General features: G+C 38.3%; 1 protein-coding gene across 1 annotated transcript in view; it reads left to right on the top strand.

Annotated features, from left to right (window-relative positions):
- Positions 1-1,329: 1,329 nt before the first annotated feature.
- WTAP (WT1 associated protein) overlaps positions 1,330-22,959 on the top strand; it is a 28,454-nt gene continuing 6,824 nt past the window's right edge. Inside the window, exons 1-6 of the mRNA XM_085307433.1 lie at positions 1,330-1,609; positions 5,432-5,469; positions 5,551-5,606; positions 12,844-12,902; positions 14,682-14,809; positions 21,539-21,717. Coding sequence (XP_085163559.1) covers positions 5,440-5,469; positions 5,551-5,606; positions 12,844-12,902; positions 14,682-14,809; positions 21,539-21,717 — 452 coding nt within the window. The 5' untranslated portion in view covers positions 1,330-1,609; positions 5,432-5,439. The remainder of the gene's footprint in view (positions 1,610-5,431; positions 5,470-5,550; positions 5,607-12,843; positions 12,903-14,681; positions 14,810-21,538; positions 21,718-22,959) is intronic.

The following is a 22,959-nucleotide window of genomic DNA, read 5'->3' on the forward strand; positions in this document are numbered from 1 at the left end:
AACAGTAGCCACAGTGCGTCTTTTTCATGTGAAAAAGTAAGACTTGAGAGGAATCCTTTTGATTTCACTGTCCTTTTGGTAACTAGTAACCTTGTTCTCTTTTTAATTCCAAGGGACAGCTGTCGAGTCACTTAAGGTGTGGTCAGGGTATTAAAAGAATTTCTTAGTGGAAAAAAATGTTGTATGTGGATCTGCACATACGTGCACTGGAATCTCTTCCGCAGTGAATATGTTACTTTTGCTAGTGGTAATGACAGTAAAGAAAACAGATTTCTAGAGCATCTTCCACAGAAATTCAGAGTTGTACATTCGCACAACCTAGCTGACAAGACTAATTTAGCCTATAAAATACAGAAGCTTTATTACTTTGTTGTCAAGAAGGGAACACACTTAATTGTCCTAATAGCATTGCTTGAGACATCATAGTTAACAAAAAAGAAATTCAGTTTTAAAGCAGTTGTTCAGTGCAAGACTACAATTAAGGGCAAACAGTATTTCCCCCCCCCCCCCTCAAGTGTTAATACTGAAGTTTAACATCCTTGGAAGCAGCATCTTTCTTTGGAAGCAACTAGGAAYTTTTTCTTCCATTTGCTGACTGATGACATTAATATGCATTTATGCCAACGAGATGAATTTAACTGAGTGAAAATTTTCATTACACAACGTGAAAGGCAGGCAGAACACTCCGGAATGAATGCTGATCTTGCATACTAGCTACAACCTTCGCTTTCAAAACCTTCCCTCTTTTTAGCCTGTCTTCCAAGAACGCGCCAACGAGCATTTCCACAGGCCTTCCAGAAGCAGCTGCTCCGCGTCGCCCCTGGCGGATGCCTGCTCTCGCGCGTCAGCGCCCGGGGGAGGCGGTCGCTGCCGCGGCGGCGCGCAGCCCCAGGAGGCAGCGGGCAATAGCCGCGCCGGGCCGGGCCGGACGGGGCGCCGCTGCCCTCCGCCCCCAGCGGCCTCTGCCGTCGTGAGGCGCCGTCTCCTTCCGCCTGCCCCCATGATGCCCTGCGGCTCGCTGTCCGCGCGCGCTCGCCTTTTCCCTCTGCCCGTTTAACTGAGGCTTTAAATCATTCAAATAACGAGCGAAACCGCCGCACGGGGAAGGCAGGAGCACCGCAGTGCAGTGCTGCCGGGGGCAGAAGAGCGGGGGGCGAGCTCCCCGGGGGAAGCACCACGGCAAACGTGGGCACCCAGCCGCCCCGCTGAGGGTGGCGCCGCCGCCCTGCACCTCGGGGCCTTGGGCCAGTGCGGCGGCTCGCGCCGCGCGGCGCTGCGCGCGCAGCTCCCCCGCCCGAAAGCGGGGGGCGTGGCGGCTGGGCGCTCATTTCCTCCTTGGGCGCCATTTTGTAGCGCAGAGAATCCGCAAATAAAGAGCGGGCGGGAGCGGCGCGTGAGGAAGCGCGGGGCGGGGGTGACACGGCGGCGGCRGTGGCCCCGGCTCCGGAGCAGCAGCCCTGCTAGAGTCGGTTACGGGCGCGGTAGGCGGCGGCGGCGGCAGGTGGGAGCAGTGGTGGCGGCGGTGGTGGTGCTTCGCCATCGATGTGACGGGTGCGGCCCAGGCAACCAGTGTGCTGGGAGAGTGAGGCCTCCGCACGGCGGGCGGGAGGTGAGTGACCGCGCGAGCGCTCCTCCCCTCGGCCAGACTCCCGCTTTCCCTGGTACCGTCGCCTTCCTCCCTGTGGGAGGTAGTGGGGCCCTCGGCGGGGACCGGGCACCTCGCGGCCTCGGGGCGYCCGACTCCGGCGGCTCCATCCATCACCCCTAGTGGGGGGAGGAGCGGAAGCACTTTAGAGCCATTTTGTGCGAGGCCGCGAGCCCGGCCTGGGTCCTCCACTGAAAGCCTCCTCCCCCAGCCTTCGGCTCTGCCACGCCCGGGCGCAGCCGCCGCTGCCTCTGGGCTAGGGGACGCTTTGGCTTTTTTTTTCGTTCGCTTGTCTTTAGGTTTCCCCCGCTTCTCCTCCCGCTGAAGCCGAGATAGGCCCGCCCGACGGGGCGAGGCGGGCAGTGCCTGCCCTGCCTGAAGGCAGGGGGCGGTGGGTCTGTCAAACGCCTGCCTGGAGCTGCGCCTGGCCCGCGGCCGGCGGGGTCTCCGCGCAGGAGGCGGGACTATGCGTCGGCCCGCCGTTGCAGGGGTACGGGACGGGAAGGCACGCGGAGCCCGGCCAGACCAGGCTCCTGGCCGCGGTCATTGGGGCTAACGCGGAAACTTCTGTAACCGGGCGTCTAATTTCGAAACTTTTTTTGTTTCGAATGCATGCTGGGCTTTTCACAGGGAATGCTTTTTCATATCGTTGAAATAACTGGGAGTTACTTCAGCTGTCACTAGTAAAGCAGACCTTCAGTTATGTCTGCTATTAATAGCCTTGTCCCTTAGCTTCTTTCTTTTTTTTAATCCTTAAACCTTGTGTTTTTGGTTTTTTCTTCTTTTTTTTTAAAGAAACACTGTGGTAAAAGGTGCACAGAAAACTATAGTTCCTGAAACTAAAATGCACTTTCCCTGTTTCAGCCCTTTCATGTTTCAATTAACTGTAAAAGCCTAAGACTTCATGAGCTCACATGAGGATTTTTTTTTTTTTTAGTGTCTGTGATGACCCTTTTTTATTTTAAGGCTGAAGTACAGATTTTTATTGCTCACTTGCAAGTGCACTTACATTGCACTTACTAGGAGCAAGTGTAGAAGTTTTGGAGTTTAACAGGTATMACTGCTCTGAAATAATGAAAGTGACTACTTAGGATAGTACAGGTTAAACTGTTCATATTGAGAAGTGAAATAATGATAATTCCACTCAGCAAATAGTAGTTCATCCTGCTCTTGCAAAACCGGTTAGTAGAAAGATTCTGTTATCTTTCAGAGGAGAGATGTAGTCAGATGCATCTCTTAGTGCACAGCACTTCAAGTTACTCTGTTAAATTCAAAGAATGTTTCAGTTATAGTAATATTGTTAATGTCTATTGCATCTAGAYTTATCTGTTAAGCACAGAAATAACTTAAGGCAAATCATGGTGATAACTAAGTGATACAGTAAGCCTGATGCTCTAATCCTTCCAAAACACTGAGCACAGTGGTAGAAATACAACGTATAGCAATAATGAACTSCTAAGCTGTTTGTAAATTACTGTAGGCATTTAAAAAAAAAATGTTGCATAGGAGTAGTGAGGTAAAATTTGCACTATCACTTAACTGTAGTAGTAGTAAGCTCACGTGTGATCAACCTAGGATTTCCCAAATAATACCTTACAGAAAATATTCAGTGTTTTTTAGTGTACAGTTCTAGCCTTGGAAGTGAAAACAGGTGGCAGTAAAATTGGACTATCTTCTTTCTTCAGCACTTGTATTAAAGGATCTTATCAGATAGCAAGAGATGGCATTGTAAATGGTGGTGTTCTGGAGAAGAGCAGTTTGATTTGGTGCTGCCATGAGAAAACTGTATGTGCGAAATTTGTGCTAGGTCCGGAGATAGAAATCAAAAGCTGATGCTCAATCCTAATTACCTTTCAGTTTGCTATTGTGGCAGCACTCAGGTGTCAATAGCTTGCTGTATGTTACTGCAAGGTTCATAAGCCAGGTCTTCAGAAAACTCTTCTTGGTATTTGTATGCTACTGATATTTTTCTGACACACGATGGCATCTAAGTGTGGTTCCATGGGATGTTTAATAGGTAGATCTTTCTCCCTTGAGGACTTAAATCCTCTGAAATCTTCAAGACTCTTTTCAAATACTGAAGGAATTCAGACTACTAAAAAATCTTTAAGAAAACTGTAGTTGTAGGCAACCTAAATACAGGGAGCTGTGAACATTCCCTATATGACCTCAAGTTATCTTGTGTTATTTTGGATAACTAAGTTGAGAATCATCAGTTTGTGTCAATAGTCTCTTGCACTTTAATAGATTTCAAATTGGATTTGGTAATAATCTGAARTGGGAAGCTGTGTACAGAAGTTAAAGCAAAATGCTTGAGCAACTTCTCATGAGGAAGAGAAAGGTAGTGTTTGGGAGGGATGTGTGGTGTTTTGTTTGGGTGGGTTTTTTTTGTTTTGTTTTCYTTTTCTCCCCTGAGAAGGCACTTAAGTGCCTATGCTAGGAAGATCAGGAACAGGAAACTAATATTGATTAGAGATATACCTGTCCTGAATGTTACTAGAAACCTTGCCATTGGTTCTGATGTTGCTTTTTACTTTGAGGGGCTTGGAAGCTGTTTTACCTGTGCGCCGTAGGTGTGTAGGTGTTGTCATAGCTTTGTTTGGCRTAGTGCTATATATTGAATGTTAATGTAGATTGAAGGAGTTGTCTTTCACTTARTATGCATTTGTCTTTTTGACAATAGTGAGGCCTTTAGAATTTCAAAAACTTAAGTAGTTTGAGTGCTTTTGTGAAAATGTCAGGGAGCATTTGGTATAAGTTGTGTGTTTCCCTTTCCCTTCTCTTCCTCCTACAATCATTTTAACTTAAATGCATCATATTTGTGAAACTAGCTGTTTATAAGTGAGGAATTTGCTACATCCATTTTCTGGTATATGTGTATGGCAAAAATCTAAGGTTAAATTCTCAGTGTTATGTGCAGCTTTTCTGTTGGAAGGCATATCATAAAGATGTGTGTCTCCAGCAAAGCTTGCCTCYGTTGCTTCTTAAAAAGCTGTCAAGATCATAAGTATGTGTATTTTTAATAATCATAGTAATAGAAAGTATTTTTTATCCCTTTGAGATAAGGAAGCATGTTCTGTAGTACAAGGAATTGTGGCTAATTAACATAGATGTAATAGGATTGTATTATATTATAAATGGACAAGAGGAAGCGTATTTGATGGAGTACCCAAGCTGTTTATCACTTCTTCAAAAAACTGAAGGGTTTAAAAATAACTGCTCCATACTTTATTTATCAAAATACAAGAGAGTTAAGTTGGAAAAACTCCCATCTTAACATTTCCCAAATATAAGCAGTGATATTTCCAAATTGCTGCTTTCTTTTCCAAAGAGATACTGAAATAATGGGATAAATTTACTTTCTTTGGGTCCTAATTATCATGTACCTTTTATTTTTATATAACGTGTGTGTGTGTATATATATATATATATATATATATATATAAAATCTCAAATGTCAGTTTGAAAACAGATGCAGACAAGCTTAAATGGTTTTGCTTAGTTAAATAGGGAGGAGTTGATTATTGCTACTCTTTCAGATATCGAAAGAACAAGAATGCCTTCAGTAGATTTTGTAAAGATGTCTTTTGACTTTATCTGGAATACAGTAGGAGACTTGTCATAGTGTTCTTTTGTAATCTGCATTGTATGGTTCCAATATTTCAGTCATGYAGTTCTTCCTTAAATTTGTATTTATTAGTGATAATACAAGTGTCTGACTTGCTGCATGCTTTGTGTCCTCTAGTAATGTCATTAGATAAATCTCCCTCTTTTCTCCCCTTTTAGAGTTCACAATGACGAATGAAGAACCTCTCCCAAAGAAGGTATGTTTAAAAATATTACTGTTCTTTTTTCCAAGTAGTCATGACAACCTGTTAAATTGCGCTTTTCCTTTTGCTTCATAGGTTCGCCTTAGTGAAGCAGACTTTAAGGTTTTGCCTAGAGATGAGCTGATCCTAAGGTAAAGTAACAAGCAGTCTTTCTGTTGCATCATTTTGGTGAATTCTTAATGGAAAATGTGTAACCTCTTCTCTCTACCCCTCCATTGCTTATAGCATCCTTGTTCTGATAACCCATTTCATCCTTTTCATCATACAACTCTTCTGTAAAATTCTCCTTGTCCTGAATACTTTAAGAGTTGGGGACAAGTGCTGTTCTGAAGGGGAAAAAAAATGTTGTTTTCTAATTCATGAGTAGAAACTTATTTTCCATGCTTGTGGCTTCAGAAGACTGGATTGCTTACATTCTTTGCTAGATAGCAAGTTGCTTGTAAATGTTGGAAAACTGTCGACTCCTTACTCTGTAATCAGTTTTAGTTTTTCTTGATCACCGCAGTTCTTTTAATACATTCATTTTGTAAAGGTAAAATGTGTCARAGTGAAATTCTTGCTTAAAACTTGAACAAAGGAGAGCCTGAACATATTTTTCACCTTTTAGRAAGCTGGTTGTCACCATGGAAAAGTTAACAGAACTGATATTTTTTCCTCCCCTCAATTTTAAGTTAGCATCTCTAGTATGAATTTATGCAAGTATAGCACAAGAGTAAGTTTAGTGAGAATAGTTAAGTGGATTGTATTTAAAAACTTACCTCAACAAACTTAGAAGGGCATTTTTTTTCTCTTAGCTCCATATTTCAGCTAARCTTTAAGAGTGAAGATGGTCGTAATTGGATTCTTTTCAACTGTAATCATAGCTAGATCTGTGAGACRGTTCTGAGCACATCTAGGTCTTCTAAAAAGAGAGGTCTTGTGGTTGTACAGGCCATCTGTTTGAAGAAATAGACCCAAGGCACTTGTTTCCATATACTTGAGTTTCCTGATTGTAATGAAGGAACTAAGGAAACTAGGCATTCAGGGGTCATCTGTTTTATCTGCTAGAGTAGTCTGTCTGTGCATTCTAGTAAACTTCAGCTCTTGGCTGCTTTAACACCATAAGTTACTAGCATTATTGCAGTATCTCAAGTAGCATAAAAATTACTGTTTCATGTTTGAGTTAACAAAGACTGAACTGCTTAGGAAAATGAGGATGCAAATACAATACTTACAGGATCAGCTACTCCCTCTTGTGGCCAATTGGGAGGACAGTTCTTTCCAGTGGAGTAAATGTAGTCGTACTTCATATGTTTAAAACTGGCKTCTGGCTTCCCACGCCCAAGTATCTCGTTTTTGAGTAGTAAGAATAACTTTTTTCAGCAGAAAAAGTGCTGCCTTGAGATTAGGTGGTTCAKGCATTGTAAGTCTTTGTTTTTACAACGTGTACAAACGTACATGCATGCACCCCGGGCTTACCCCTGGAGAGCAGTAAGCTYACAAGTTGCTAAGCCAGGCTGTTCCCTCCCACTGTGAAACTCTTATCAAAGCATCAAAACCTAAATCCTAAGCACCTTGTTTCCTGACCTATATCTAAAAACAAACAAAAATATTCTGACTGTAATCAGTGTCTTGATTTGTTGCTGCTCTGGAGGAGAGATCAGTTTCCAGCATACGTTAGAGTGAGAATGTGATGGAACCTGCACAAGGAGGTAAAGTAAATYAGTAGCTAAGCTATCTTAATGAAAAGATGGGGCAATTTGTGACAGCAGTATTGTTATTGAATCTTCCTTTTGGTGCRGACAAACTTACTGTGCTCTCAAAAAAGCCACTTGACTGATTAAAGGATAGCTGTCTCTCATACCCGGAGATAGAAACTTAAATGCCATTTTGGCCCTGTCTGTACTGTTTGTTTTGCATTAAACAGTCCTATAATACTGTTGCTTTTCCTTGAATTGGCTGCGTTTTTAATGAATTTTTAGTAAAACTTGTCCTTATCTATGACTTCATGTAAAACTAGTATTACCACGCTGTCTGCTAACTTATTTTTTAGGATTGTAAGCCTGATTGTAAAGTGGAATATAAAATGTTAAGCCGTACACATATATTGTATTTTATTCAAAGGCATGTCTACTGTTTTCAGACATAGAAAAGCATGTGTTTACTACTGGATCATCTCAAAATAAAACTTGGAATGGGTTTTTTGGCCAGTGCTTTGGTGGGGCWGATGTTCTCAAGATATTAATCTATGGGTTTTGGTCTTTTAGATAATACATAAACTCTGTATAAATTGCACTGATAACCACATTTTTCCTACATATATTTTATCAGGTCCTGTGCAGTAAATCCAAACTTCATTGTTCTTTTCTATAAAGTACATAATTTAGGTCTGTCTGCTTTTTTTTTTTAAAAAAAAAAAAAAAAAAAACTTCTGTTGACAAAGTGAGCTGGATCTACAACTTGAGAAGTCTTGGTCTGGCCTTCTGGTGATTCCTGCTTGTCTCATTACTTGCAGCTGTGGACTCATTTCCTTCATTCTAACCATCACTCTCCCTTTTTTAAATGCAGTAGCCACTTACCTTGAACATGTAGAGCTACTGTGAAGGAAGAAGAGCCAGGAACACAATGAGCAAGCACTCTGGTTCATTGTTTAACTCTTGGYATTGCTGCAATTGTTCAGTGAAGTGGTTAGTCTGTAAAATCTTGAAGCAYCCAGAAGCAGTTCTGGTGATAAAGTATTTCTAGTGTATGTTGAAGAGTAGTACTCTTAGCAAAGACTTCTAACCAATGTGTACATATAGCCATTTACTTTTAGAATTGCTTAAGGGCAATTTATCCTCCCACCCCCAGAGCCCTTGTCGCTTGGGAGAAAGTGGCCTGCAAAGCTGGGCATCAAAAGCAAACAGTCCAGGAAAACTAACTACCTTTGAAAGTGGAATTTAGAGATACTTTGAAGCCATTCTGTCTTCAAATCTCTTTGTATAACACTAGTATTTTTAGGGAATAAATGGAGCTAACTGATGGTACTTTTAAGTTATCTTATAGTCCTTGTGAGACTGCAAGTGTCCCCCAGATGTAAATCAGTTTCACAACATCTCCCCAATTTTGTGTACCAGTCTCTCTGCTCTGTAGCAACTTCACAAGTAGCAGTTTAGTGAAACTGTTCAGATTGTCAGTGATTTGCTGGCCAGATAGTGACATGAACTGCCCTAGCAAAACAGATGACAAAACTGGTATTGATTAAAACAAATTTGATAGAAGAGGGTGGCTGGCTTTAAGCTTCATTAATTCCCTGTTCTAATTCACTGTTGAGCTGTGCTGAGCCCCCTGCCAGTGTACTAGAAAGGGTTATGTGGGGCAAGGAGGGGCAAGACAACTCTTAATAGATGCATTGTTTTAAGCAAGCTTGAGATTGTATGCAAAGTTAGAGTCTGTGATAGGTGAAGAGAACAGTCTATCTTTGCTGTTGGGAAGAAAGCCTTCAGATGTAAATCTGCCCAGCAAGTTCCAGTAAATCACTGATTAATTAAAAGAAAAGTATGTGCAGATTCTTAAATAGGTTAACTATTTTTGTGTCAGTGTCAAAGTTTACTTAGGTGTATTTTAAAAGCATTTCAAACTAATGCAGGTGTAATTTTACTTGAATCCTGGTGGCAGGAGTATTGCTTTCAAGTAAGGTKAAAATGTTTCCTGAATGGGAGTTCTTTCCCATTGTAGTAGAAGATGGACTGGTAGCAAGCTTTTACTTTTACATTTTAATTCTGACATTGTTTCTGGAAAACCTTTCTGTATATTACTTCAGGATTTTTTTGAGGACATGTTTACTGAGATTTAGAATGTGATCRGGGGCAGAAATCTCTTCCCTGAAGCTTGGAATGTTAGCCAGTTGAAAAAATGTTTAAAATTACAAGCTCTATTCTCAAAGATTAGTATGGAGATTTTTTTCATAATTTAACAAATGTTTTTAATGTGTTACGGTGTCTTATGGGAAAGCTATGTATTTATATGCAGAGAATTATATTGTTTACAAATACAGTTTGAATTAAAAATTTAATTGAAATGAAATAAAGATGTACTCCAAATGTGGCATGTGATATAAGTGAGTTGACACTTTTTTTTTTTCTAACCAGTTACTGTTTGCAGTAAGGCTTAATGGAGCCTGCAGATCTTGTGTGTGTGTTTTGCATATGCACATGGTCTAACTTTTAAGAATTCTTGGAAGACTCTGGAGTTATGCTTGATACCTGGGATTTCTAGGTGATGCTGCACCTGCTGCTAAACTAGCCTCTGCTTCTGCTATTTAGTTTCAATGGGCCATGGCTGACCAAATGCATCATATTACGCTTTATAGACTTGCTATCCTTGCTACATTTTTCAAATTCAATCTGCACACTGAACAGTGTAGGGATTTCATGTAAAGGGAGTACAAGCTTGCCTCATCCTTGCTTCTCAGCAGCTGGGAGTCTGTGCTGCTGGAAGAAGTACGAAAGCAAAACTGTTATACATGAGGATTCAGTTATACAGCTTAAGATCAGAGTTGCACATCTAAATAAAGGACAATTTCCAGGTTAAAAATGATTTTTTTAATGAACTTAGAATTGTTTCAAGCTCTAACACCATTCATTCAGTGGCTTGAGACCTAGAGGTATGCAGTTGTACATCTGTCCTGTTTCATCGTAGAATCATGACTGGACTCCTCTACCATCCTAAACATAATAAAAAAGGAAATACAAAGATGGGTGTTACCAATATGCAGAATTAGAGCATTAAAGAAAAAAAACATTTCAGCAGCTGCATTTTTAAAAAATGCTTGCTTCTGTGATAGYTCCATATTTTCTTTTTTATTTTACTCTTAGTATAGCTTTTAGAAGTTTCAGCTTTTTAACATCAGCATTGCAAAGATCAGAATATTACTTCAGTTCACTCTGTTAATGATCTGTGCTACTATTGTCAATAAAGGGAAACAATTACACAGTGAAATAATAAGCTCAAAGTGTTTAGCAAAATGGATCATTAAAGGCATTAACAGAGGAAGTTACCACAAGAAGTTATCAAAGGTTGCAACACATGTGGAACAAGTGTGTAAAGTCTAAAGTCAGTTAATACACAGTTTTAATTTAAAACTAAGTTATTAGGGCCATCACCACACTTTTTTAGTCTTACYAGTATATGGAAGCTCTTCTCTTCCCTTAACTATTGTTCATGCATTCAGGATGAGTATTTTAATGTGCTGATCTTTAGGATTACTGAGCTTAAATATATATATATATATATATTCACAGTAGATAGAACATCACAACCACAAGTTTGATTGAAAAGGAATGAAGTGCCTGTAATAAGGGCCTACTTACATATTTATTTTCCTGAACTAGTTATTTGAAAGAATAGTCTTCATCCCATGGATGTTTTTAAACTTCAAATTTAATTACTTCACTCAATACTTCTAGCCTATTTCAGAGTTTCTATTTCAATGATTAAAAACTGTTGCATGAAAGAATTTTTTTGGGGGCGGGGGGTTATGTTTGCACTTGCTGTTTTTCTGATTTGCTTGAAGTGAGATGAAAATCAGATAAACTGCTAGCAGAGCAAATAGTTTTTGAGTTTTTCTGTAGTTCTACCAAAATTTTTGACGTGGAGGTGTATGAAAGTGAAGTTGCTATGGTAGAGAAACTTGAAATCTTTAAAATTGATTGATGGAAGAATTCTAAGTTTGTCATCTGTGTTGATCACAAGTTTACACAATTTCTTAAGCTTGTTTGTAGATTAATCACTAGTCTTGACCAGTTTTTGTCCATCTTGGCTAAACATTGCACCATAAATAACTTTTTCTAATGTCTGAAGAGTGATCGTTCTGCAGCAGTTGGTAGGCATATGTATTAGGTCCATGACTTGATCTAATACGCCTACCCCCACCTTTTCTTCCAGAAGTTGAGTGAGTTCTTGCTGAGCTATTAGCATTTGTTGAGACGTTACATAAAGGTATTGCCTCTAACTTTCCTCGTTACTGTTTGCAACTTGTTTTATTTCTAGTGATGGTCTGTTATGTATGTCTAACTTGTGAGTGAATCRAAGCCCTGAAATACTTACACGGCTTTAAATCAATATTACCAATCAGGAGGTCACAATTAAAGCTGAACTGTTGTTTTCAGTGCTGTGCGACATAACTTGGTAGTCAAGTAATTGACTTGTATTTGAAGACCAGTTCTTTAATTCTTTATGTAAATCTTTCATGTGAAAACTAGGTTGTTTCTTTCTAGGTTTGCTATAGGGTGGATTACTGCAGTTTTACTTTTGGGGAATTGATGTCTTCTGAATATGTGTTGAACTTCTGTTTCTGTATCAGTATTCCTTTTTTGTTTCTATATCAGTGCTTCTCTTCAAACCAAAGAGATGATGATAAGTTTAGGGGATAAGTGGAAACACATTTTTTCTCTTTTGTAGAGCTTCAAAGAGCAAGTTAATGCAGTAATTTTATGTACTGCTAAACAGATCTATGAAATCTTGCTGCTGCCAGAAGGAAGAGATCTTGTTATTGCTTTCCTCATAGCCACGTGGTCTCACTCATTCCTAGATCTGATGCTTTTCAGGCTATTTAATGAGCAGCTTGAATTCACTAAGCCATATGATCTAGAGTTTAGTTTTATTGTTTTTCATTAAGATAGTTTTGTTCTAGTTTGGTGAATAGAGCAATATTGGCACGGAATAGACGGAGGAAGAAATGGTAGCTCGGAAAGAGGGAGCAGAAACCTTCCCCTTCTTGTAGTGGTACATTGTGAGATCAGTTGGCCTCTTGTGGAGTTGTATTGTTGGGAGGAAAGTGTGTAGCTAGGAGCAAAATGCACTTTAAAAGAAACATGCCATTTTATTATGACTGATTTTTAGTCAGCCATCTTGTTAACTTTGTTAGGAAGGCATGTTGTCCTAAGCTTTACTGGTTTTATTTAATGGCTTGATGGTGTGCATTATATGTAGCATTATTTTAAGTGTGTGGTTTCCTAACTGTGCAATGTATGGATCAGTTTATTAGCATGCTTGCAAAGAGTTATTAAACTGGCTTCTGGTCAATGAATATAATCAGACTATGATGTTGATTTGAGCAAGTTGGAATGACTAGTTAGCCTAATCTTGGCAAATGCTAGTGTCCTATTACTGCATACTTAAGCTTGCTTTGCTATTCATTTGATGAGTGGTATAACCCTAACACAGACTTCTGTTGTCTTTGTGTTACGGTTTCTGCTACATAGTTTAGTTTTTATTGTTCTGCTTTGAGGAGGAGATACATCTTAGGTATTTCATAGGTAAAAGATAATAAATGTTTGATCCCAATGCTTGTCCAAAATAACACAGTAAGTTTTAAGATGTCGATTTTTCTCTTCCTGTTTGCAATAGGTGGAAACAGTATGAAGCATACGTGCAAGCTCTGGAGGGCAAGTACACAGACTTGAATTGTAAGTTAACCAAGTTTCAAACTGGTACAAATTCCTTAAATGTTAATATAAATAGAGCACTCAGATAATGTCTTAGCTTTCTGAAATTATTGGAGATAATAGATAACAATCTAGATAGCATATGTTATTTGTTAAAAGATCCGTGTTTTTTCTAATGTAAGTTTTCAGCCTTTTCTGTTTTCTTCGGACATTTGTTTTCCTTGGCAAATCTTACATGGCTTCAAAGAGGTCCATTTTTGCACCTGTAGGATCAACTGTACCCAGACTGCTAGGGAGAAAAAAAACCCAAAACACAACCCCAAAAATATGTTTGGTTTTAAGACTTTACCAACAATAAGGGAAAATTATCCTCTTCCAAAATACCCTATGAATGTTTGTTCCATCAGTATTTTTACAGAGTTGGAAACCAAATGGGACAGGGAATAGTTTGTAAAGGTCTACCTTGAGCCCCAACTAACTCTTGATCTGATTAAGTAATTTAACTCAAAATTTTATCTATCTGTTTGTGCACTTTAGTCTTTGAAAAATCCGTTTGTGTACTTTAGTCTTTCTAAGGAGAGGATGTAGAAAAAATTCACCTTATTCTCCAGTGTGAAAAGCAGAATACTTTCTGGAAGTGACTGCGTTGCTAATCCTAACTCACTTTTAATAATTGCTCTGGCAGCTAGAGAATAACTTCTTCCTGTTTTCCATTCACATTTTCAGTCTAAGAAACAGAAGTCTTGGTAGCACTGGTTTTGAAAGGTTTTGTTCATTTGTTTGTTTTCCTCTGTCAATTTGAGTGGCTGTCCTCCATCTTTCCCTCTTGCATCCCTCATTCCCTGTCTCACTGTAATGTTTGAGTTTTGGAGAAAATAAAATATAGCAAGTGTAAGCAATTAATTTCATTCTAAGGTCAGACCATCCTAATATAGATAAATTGGAAATGTTACCACAAATTCTCAAGTTCAGCAACTCTAACGCAGACTTTAATAATCAATATTATTGAATTATCTGCAAAAAATAATTTATAAATATTTGTCCTGAAGTGATTTTTTTGTGTTCTGATTGGTTCATAGTTTCATCCATCGTTTCTATCATATTGTATGTTGAAAAGTAGCAGAATAAATATATACTGTTTTTATCATATTGCTTGCATGTGTTCCCACTGGAGTAATTGGGAAATGTTGTGTGTTACTTCCTCAAATTCATATTTCATATATAAACCTTTATAAATGTTTATAGCTCAGAAGAATTCTTCTGGTTGTGACTGAACTGCTCTTTCTGAAATTCTCTAATGCATTACTGTTTGCTAATGGGGTGTCAAGACCAGTTGGAGGATTGATCACAAATGACACTGTTTTAGAGATTGAGGAACATAATTTGCCAGAATGTTGACTTCCCTCATCCTCAAAATTTTCTCTAAAATACTGGGACAATTCCATCTTCACCAGTCTCAGAATGCAAGTGGAAGTGGTGAAGGATAGAGTAGCTGGTTAATTTAGCACTTCAACAGTTAATTCCTATATAAACTTGGAAACATTTTTGAAGATTAGTAGAAAGATCTAGAGAGGGGCTAGAGATGTGTTTAAAACCAAATATTGTCAAGCTGTTCTAGAACTCTGTGATATTTTGATCTTCTGATTTTGCTTATTTATGCTTACTACATTTATGCTTATTTAGCTTGTTTGCTGTTCATAACTTATTTTGCAGATATCCAGATTTTCTAGTTGTTTTTCAAAAACTCTTTATGAAAAGATGCTATAATATATGCTTTCTGTGTTTTATTACTTGCATTAGCTAATGATGTGACGGGGTTGAGAGAGTCTGAAGAGAAGCTGAAACAGCAACAGCAAGAGTCTGCCCGAAGAGAAAATATTCTAGTGATGAGGCTGGCAACTAAAGAACAGGAGATGCAAGAGTGTACTGTAAGTATTCATAGAGTATAAGTGCTTTTACAGAAAAATACCTGCTTTTACCTGAGCATGTACTCATATCCTATGCATTTCATAAACTGTTTATAGCATCCTGTTTTCTGTGCCTAAAGAAATGACAGGACACTGAAGTTTAAATATTTCATTGAGTTGGTAAAAATCATTTTTCTAATTTTGCTTTTTTAATATTGCTCGTTTCAGTTTATTTTTCATCAGCAACTGTGCTTAGAAGGACTTTTGCTCCATAGCCATTGCATGGATTTGCAGGAGTAGCTAACTCTTGCGTGAGCCAYGCTTACATTTTTGTGACATTTATCAGCTGTACATATTTACTAAAAATGTTACTTCTAGCTGTCAGTGGAGACAGGAGCAAATTGAATTGAAATCTAAGGATAAGATTGAGCTTTTGTTTTATTTAGGAGCTTTTAGGCAGATGTTTATGCTGAATTTGGGTAAACAAATTTTGCAAGTATCTACATTCATTTGGGTAGGTAGCACAGTGTAATTGTAGGTGGAAAACATTACTGACTTTTCAGAGGCTAGTCCTTTTGAATTTTGACAGGTCTGTTTCTCAGGGTTTCTGATATTTTTTTAGATGCTTTCTTGTTCCTGTTTTCTTCCTTTTCTGTGGGTTTTATTTCTGTGGGTTTTATGTCTTCATTTTTCTGTATTCAGTTTTGGTTTCTTGAAACTACCTTTTACCAATTTRGGATTCAGAATCATCTTTTGGATTGCACTCTTTTGATATCATTTGACATGCTTCTTTAACTGGCAGTTCCTGAGAGAATACTGTAAAATGCTGCCTGATGCTAATTGGTGTAACCTATTCCTAAGAGCTGTGCTTATGAACATTAGAGATTCTGTGCAAAACCCATCACTAGCATTGTAACACTCCTTCTGTTACTTTGTTCTTTAGCCTCCTTTTCTTTCCCTGTGTGTTTCCAGAGCAGTTAGATACAGTGATGTAGGACTTTACTCTTAAAATCGTGGGTTAAGAGTTAGGAAAAAAATAATGTGACATTAGCCTTTAGCAAATACTGTTAGGAAAAGAAAAAATGAGGGGGTAATACTTACCTGTGCATTGGTAAAGAATGATTCACAGAGTTGCTGAGGTTAGAAGATACTTCTGGAGATCATTCAGTCCCAACCGTCTGGCTCAAAACAGGGTCAGCTAGAGCAAGTTGCTTGGGACCACGTCCAGTCAAATTTTGAATATTTCCATGGATGAAGACTCCACAGTCTTTCTTGGCAACCTTTCCCAGTGTTAGATTGCCCTCAGATTAGAAAAGTGTTTTCTCATGTTTAAATAGAATTTTTCCRATTTGAATTTATGCCCATTGTCTCTTGTCCTTTCACTGGGTACCACTGAGAAGAGCGGCTGCATTCTCTTCCTCTGCTACCCCCTCAAAAATCAAATATTTATACACAGTGATCAGATCTGCCTTAGCCTTCTCTTTGCCAGGCTGAACAGCTGCAGCTCTTCCAGTCTCTCCTTGTATGACAGATGCTCTAGGACCTTAATCATCATTGTGACCCAGCACTGGATTCTCCCCAATACTTCCATATCTCTTGTACTGAGGAGACCAGCGGTAGATCTAGCGGTCCAGCTATGGCTTCACCAAGGCTGAAGAGAAGGGAAGGATCACCTCCCTTCACCTACTGGGAACATTCTTTCTAATGCAGCCCAGGAAACATCCTGGGCTCATGAAGTCCATGAAGTTGGTACTATACTAAAACACTCCTGTAGTGTTCATGCTAGTATTGCTTCCATTTCTCTTGTTTCTTTTACCGATAAACTCTACTGTGAGGAACAGAAATAATAAGGTTTTTTTTTCTCTTGGAACTTCTGACATGGACCTGAAATGATAGATACTAAAAAATTAAATGAGACGTAAGGCTTTTTCACCGAGTACATATTTGTATACATTTTTCACCTTTCTTCCTCCTTAAGTTTGAAGACTATATAGGGTTTTTGTCTGCACTTTGTTTACAGCTGTGTTGTCTAGGCTTTCCAGAACATCCTATTTGAAAAACTTTTTATGAGCTTGTTTTAGTTTCACAGTGTATCTTTTTTTTTAAACAACCAAAAAGAAACTAGCTCAGTTTTTCCAAGTTGTTGACACATACAAATTACATCAAAGATGTTATCTGTTTCATAAAAGTAGAAAGATGCATCTTGAAAGAAGAGAAAAAACAATTATGAAGATGCTATTGGCACCTTACTGTTTTCAGACTGAACATGTGAATAGTTTGAAGAAGTTGGCGGAGTTTATTTTGTATTATTAGATCATATTTTTCAGTGAAGTAACAATAACAAAGTAAATTGTGCTGGGCAATATGCAAAGCTAAACTATAGGTTGCTCAGTCACTTGGTAAGTGAACCAAAAGTATTCACTGTATCGTAATGCATTTGAGATACCTAATTTTGAGTCCACAAAATAACTTTTCTTAAACTCTTTAGTTTAAAGATAACCATGTTTTGTAATTCATATTTAAATGCAGTAAAATATACCAGTGACACTCTGTCATTTATACATAAGCATTTAGTGTTGACTGTCCCAACTTAATTTGAAAGACAGAACATCTCAAATGTCAAGTTTCTTAAAACTACAGATAATTATTTACCTTTTGATACTGATTGTTCATATTATTCTTAATGTATTGTCAGGACATATTTAATACTTAAAAACTTACCGTATTGAACTCTTACAAATTTAACTGGATAAAAAAAAAAAAAAAAAACTCACCAAATTGAAATGTAATAGTTGACAGACACAGGTGAGTTTTCTGATCACCAATATGTGAAATACTTTGCTAATTAAAAAGTACTTGTCGCATTTTAAAGTGGGATGTGATACGCCTTGTCTTAGTTGCCGTTCTCATTTGTACCCCTTCTTGAAAAAAACAAAAAATCAAAACCTTTCTTGCCCTATAAAAGTTGTCAGTTCAGTTGCTCTTGAAAATTTATAGTTACATTTGTCAAYGTAGCAGTCATTGTTCTGATACTCTTTTGTAAAAATGAGGCAGTGGTTTAGTACATACTCGGGCTCTAGGCTGATTGTAGCAGCAGAATGGATGGGGGGGGCAACAGAAGCTTATTGATCATCTGGCTGGTATTGCAGACTTACTTTGCATGGTTTAGAGTGGCTAGCTAAAGGGCCAGACAGGTGTTTAGAGTTTTAATATTTCATCTACCCCAGTGTCAGCAGAAGCCTTTATAGTGCCTTCTCCACAGCAAGAATGCTCCTGCCTCCCCAAAAAGAGACTCCTTTTATTAGGAAGGTGAAGGCAATGTAGTGACTGCTATTCCTACGTAGAGCTGTATTTCTGATAGAGAAGGTGCTGAAGGAGTGATGGCTGCTTCAGGGAAAGGCCTTAACACTCTTCCTAAGCTGCTGCACATCTACTGTTGGGCTGTAAGCACACAGTCATTTGGAAATATTTGCCCCTCAAGTAGCTTCTCCCCATCTCCTCCATGGAAAAGATAATGATCAGTTGGACCATAGTGACTAGATAGTCATTGCACTTAACCTGCTTGTGGTTAGGGTTCCTGTTCTGTTTTTCTTTGTTGTTGTTTTTCCCCTCATCATTATCCTTTTAATTCCTTTCTACCCCTTCCTTAAAGAGAGCATGTATAGTTGTACTTACTTAGATTGCTGACATTTCCCATTAAGATTCTGATTTCTGCTTAATCATTTTTCATGTCAGAGTGCCTGTTCTGTGGGGATGTCTTTAGACACCTTCAGCTAAAAGAATTTGGCTGTTTTCAAGAAAATGTGAGACATGGAGGAGTTGAAAATTTTCTGTCTTAACGAAGAAACACCATCCAGACAAACAAAAACCTACACAGCCTCCTATTTAGAATACTTCAGCATCCTGTTCCCTTAAGCTACAGCAGATAGAGAGTTGATAACAAGGTCATCTATTCTGCTTATGAAATTCATCCCTATTTCTCCAACCTACAAGCTTTTGAAAAATACTAGCTAGTATGTGCTTTCATGTTTGAGAATATGAACAATAGTTATTTTAGGTGCTAAGTGCATGGTGAAATCTGATGTTGGACATGATTTTTCCTGTATTTTCAATTCTAGCTTGAGGTCCAGCTGTTGGACCCGAAGGCAGCTGAATTCTTTTGCTCCCTGTCCTTTACTCCCTGGAATACAGAGGGGAGGAGGGAGACAGCAGAAGAGTGGTTAGAAGTAGCAGGACAGTGAGTGACTGGGACTGGCTAAGCAGTAAGATGAATGGAATAAGGAAGTTGGCAGAGGGATTAAGAGGTACAGGCTTGCCTTGGGACTAGGTCAGATGTAGAGAAGGTTGTTAGACCTGGGAAGGTGAAAAAACTGACAAGTGAAAACTCTGGAGTTATGAATGGAGAAGGTATTGTTAGAGAGATGGAGGAAAATTCGTGTTGAAAAAACTGGAGGAATGAATGAATGGTGTTTTAAGTTTGGGGAGGGATAAAGGAGGGTTGGTCTGCTCAAGTAAATTCCTCATACTCTCCTGTTCTGTGAATGACAAATAAGGTGCAACATGGAGCCCACGTGTTTCTGCTTGGCCTAGAAGCATGCACTAGAGATACTTGTGTGAAACAGTTATATAACTGATGTTGGACAGCATCAGCTGCTGAACATTTTAGCATGTTTCTGACATGAGTGAGGAGCAGGTGGCAGCAGTCTTTGTGCTAGTGATCCAAGGAATCTGTTACTGTTCTTGGCCTGGCAGTAGAAGAGGGTAGGTACAGTCCAGCTGGACTAGGTAAGGAAAGAAACGTTGTCTGTTTTTCTCAGTGGTGCCTCTCTAAAAATAGTTAGGGAACCATATTGCAGTAGCATAGTTCTGTTCCTGGAATAAGTTACCAACTGGATTGTCTACATGTCTGCAGACATCTGTTAAATGGGCTGTTTCACCCTGTATAGTGCTGATTCTCATAAAGAACAGGAAAGGACAGGTTGTTGAAATATTCCCGTTAGTCCAAGCATCAGAAAGTTGAGTGGATAGGAAAGATGATCTTTTGGTAAAGATAAATAACTTTTTATTAAATGAGGATTGTTTGTGCATTCAGGAAAGCAAAGGTCCTGCGGGGGGGAAACATTATCCTAAGCATGTTGTGATAGTCTTAATTGAGGTGTACTATTTCTAAGTAAAGTTGGCATAGGCAGGTTCTTAGCTTGCGAGTGCTTTATTTCTTGAAAGTTTTTTACACTGTACTTGCTGTTTATTCCTTTTACACTTCTTTCTGGATACATGTAAATATTTTTAATAGTTTTAAATAAATAGACAAAGTATGAAGATTGTTTCAAAAAACTTTAAATAGTTAAATATCTTTATTTTTATATCAAATTAACATGAAGTTATATATGTTATTCATATATATATATATATATATATATATATATAAAGTGCTACTTAATTGATAAATTATGTCTTCCTAAATTGAGAAGTGACTTCAGAGTCATGAATGCTTATCTTTAAGATATTTGTACTTGTATGTTCTCTTCACACTTGCTATGTGAAAGATTCCACAGAGTAAATTGACCATACAGGAAAATGGTTAGACTGAACTGTACCTTTTACTGTGAAGGTCAGCTTGTCCTAAATAAGCTTAAGTGTATGTGGGGGGAGACCCTTGCTCTGTCTCATAGTTCTGTTGGTAATGTCTTGTATTGTTTATCAGTGAAACTGTATGTGCAAGGGTCTGTTAGTATCCATCTAGTTGCAAGATGTATATAGTAGCAGGCAAACCCTCTGAATTCTAATTGTTTCTTTTTAATGTAATTTTATGTTTACCTATACAACTGAGAAATGTGGTGTATGTACAGGGAGTATAATAGAAAGTGTTCATTCTAAAGTTCAGTTTTATGTAGGCCAATGTGATCTTAGTGATTAACTGGATTCTAATCATGTGCGGGTTTTTTAGTCCATTTTATGATTGGCTGTTGTGACTGAATTGGGAGAGAAGGTTCAGGAGGAAAATCTTGTTTAAAATTTATCCTAGTTTTGACTAACAAATGTTACATTTAAAAGAAACAGTCTTGGTTATTCTTTCTGAAATACTGATGACTAATTGCAAGTCTTTTGGGTTGTGCTTATTGGAAGAAAATCTAAATCCAAACAAAATGTCACATTTGATCTGTGATTTAATTGATGTTGATATTTCTAAATTTTCTAAATGATTTTGGTTTTAAAAGAGGGCAGGGAGGCAGACTCATTTTGTAAGTAATTATAGCCTTTGCAAAAAAAAAAAAAAAAAAAAAGTTTGGCAAAACCTTCTTAGTGGTTGCTTTAAGAAAAGGCTTGAACAATTAATGTTGATAACTTTAACTGAAGTTACATAGACATTAGCCATCTGCTTTAAGCAGACAAGTCTTAGTATGTACAGGTTTTTTTTCAAAATAATGTAGGCAGTGTAAAGAAAGGGAGTATTATAATATACCAGTCATTTCTTTTGCAAATGTAAACTGATGTCTAGAAGATTAAATTTGAAGCAGAAGGAAAGCAAAGCAGCCTTGAAAGTTTCAGCTGGAGTAGGGAGAGATTTGGGGAGTATGCATATTAACAGGGAGGGTGAGTGTTTCTTTATTCTGCCCTCTTCAGGTTAAAATATTGAAGGGGAAACAAGCTTTCTTAACATTCTCTTTGGAATAACTATTTTTTAATTTATCTGAATAATTATGGAATTTTATTTAGTGATGTATAAATAACTTTTTTTTTTTAATGCAGAATCAGATCCAGTACCTCAAGCAAGTCCAGCAGCCTAGTGTTGCCCAACTGAGATCAACAATGGTGGACCCAGCCATCAACTTGTTTTTCCTAAAAATGAAAGGTGAACTGGAACAGACTAAAGACAAACTGGAACAAGCCCAAAATGAACTGAGTGCCTGGAAATTTACGCCTGATAGGTAAACAAAACAAATACTCCCCAGTCAAGACTTCCCTGACAGTCCCACTACGAGAATGCTATGGTGGGACAACCAAGTACTCGTTTCCACACCAAGACTCAGACGTTTTGAGCCAAAAGCCACATTCTTATACTGTCCAGCTTGTAATGCTTAATGTAAAACTTACCAGATGAACCTTGTGTTTCAGCTTTTTTCTCCCCCTTTGCTTCAGAGGCCTGATGGCGTCGGACTATTCTGAAGAAATGGCCATCTCCGAAAAAAAATCCTTTCTAGAACATGTAGACATTTGCAAAATTGTTCTATTTGAAGAAAATAGAGGGAAAAACAGAAGTCTTAAGTCTGTGGCACACTGTGTCTACAGACAGTTTGGAGGAGAGAGAACCTAGAGATTATAAATCATGAATTGAACATGTAAAATTCCCGTAAAATGTAGAAGTGGATTATGCTTCGCTCTTAACCTTGAGCCTAGTGACTTAGAGACACTGTAAGTCAGTTTTGCCAATAAGACTGTGGACTTCCTGCTTGTTCACTGAACTGCTGGGTCAAAACTCAAATGAGGTGAATTTTGCATTAAAGAGTTTATTTGCTAACCAGTTCTGAATAGCCATGAGAGTGCTATTTCATATCACATCAGTGGTAGTGTACACATTTGACTGTTTAGCATTTGGGCTCCGTGACACTTGACGGAGCCTTAAGTCAATGTTGCTAAATAATGAACTGTTTTCTGGATGGTTGGAAATACTGTGGATGCCTCAAAATTAGGACTGTACAAAAATGTACGTTCTATCTAATTGCAGGTGTAAAATTGTTGGAAGTAATACGTATTTGATCACAACTAGCATGTATAAGTGAAACTAGTTGTGATAAGTATTTCACTGCATGTTTCCATGCAGCAATGAGATTTTTTCAATCATCTGTTCTGAGAACGATCTCAATTGCTCACTACAGAAGGCACATACAATGGCAACTGTCTTCAGTGTTGGTGGGATATTTTTATTCCTTTGTACACCTGTTTTTTTTCTTTTTCTTTTTTTGTATTGCACTTCAATATTAAATGTGCCTTGAAATAGTTGTAATATATAGATCAAGGAACACTACTGGTTTTACTGTTGTATTGTGAAACTTCTGGGATGAACGAGAATCGAACAGATTGTTATTTCTGAATTGTCTCGTTCTCTGAAAAAAGGGAAGACAATATTAAAAACAAACAAACAAACAAAAAGCTTAAATGCATGCATTTTC

Source organism: Rhea americana, unplaced genomic scaffold (assembly GCF_003343005.1).
Source record: "Rhea americana isolate MKP2758 unplaced genomic scaffold, rheAme1 scaffold_258, whole genome shotgun sequence".
Lineage (NCBI taxonomy): Eukaryota > Metazoa > Chordata > Aves > Rheiformes > Rheidae > Rhea > Rhea americana.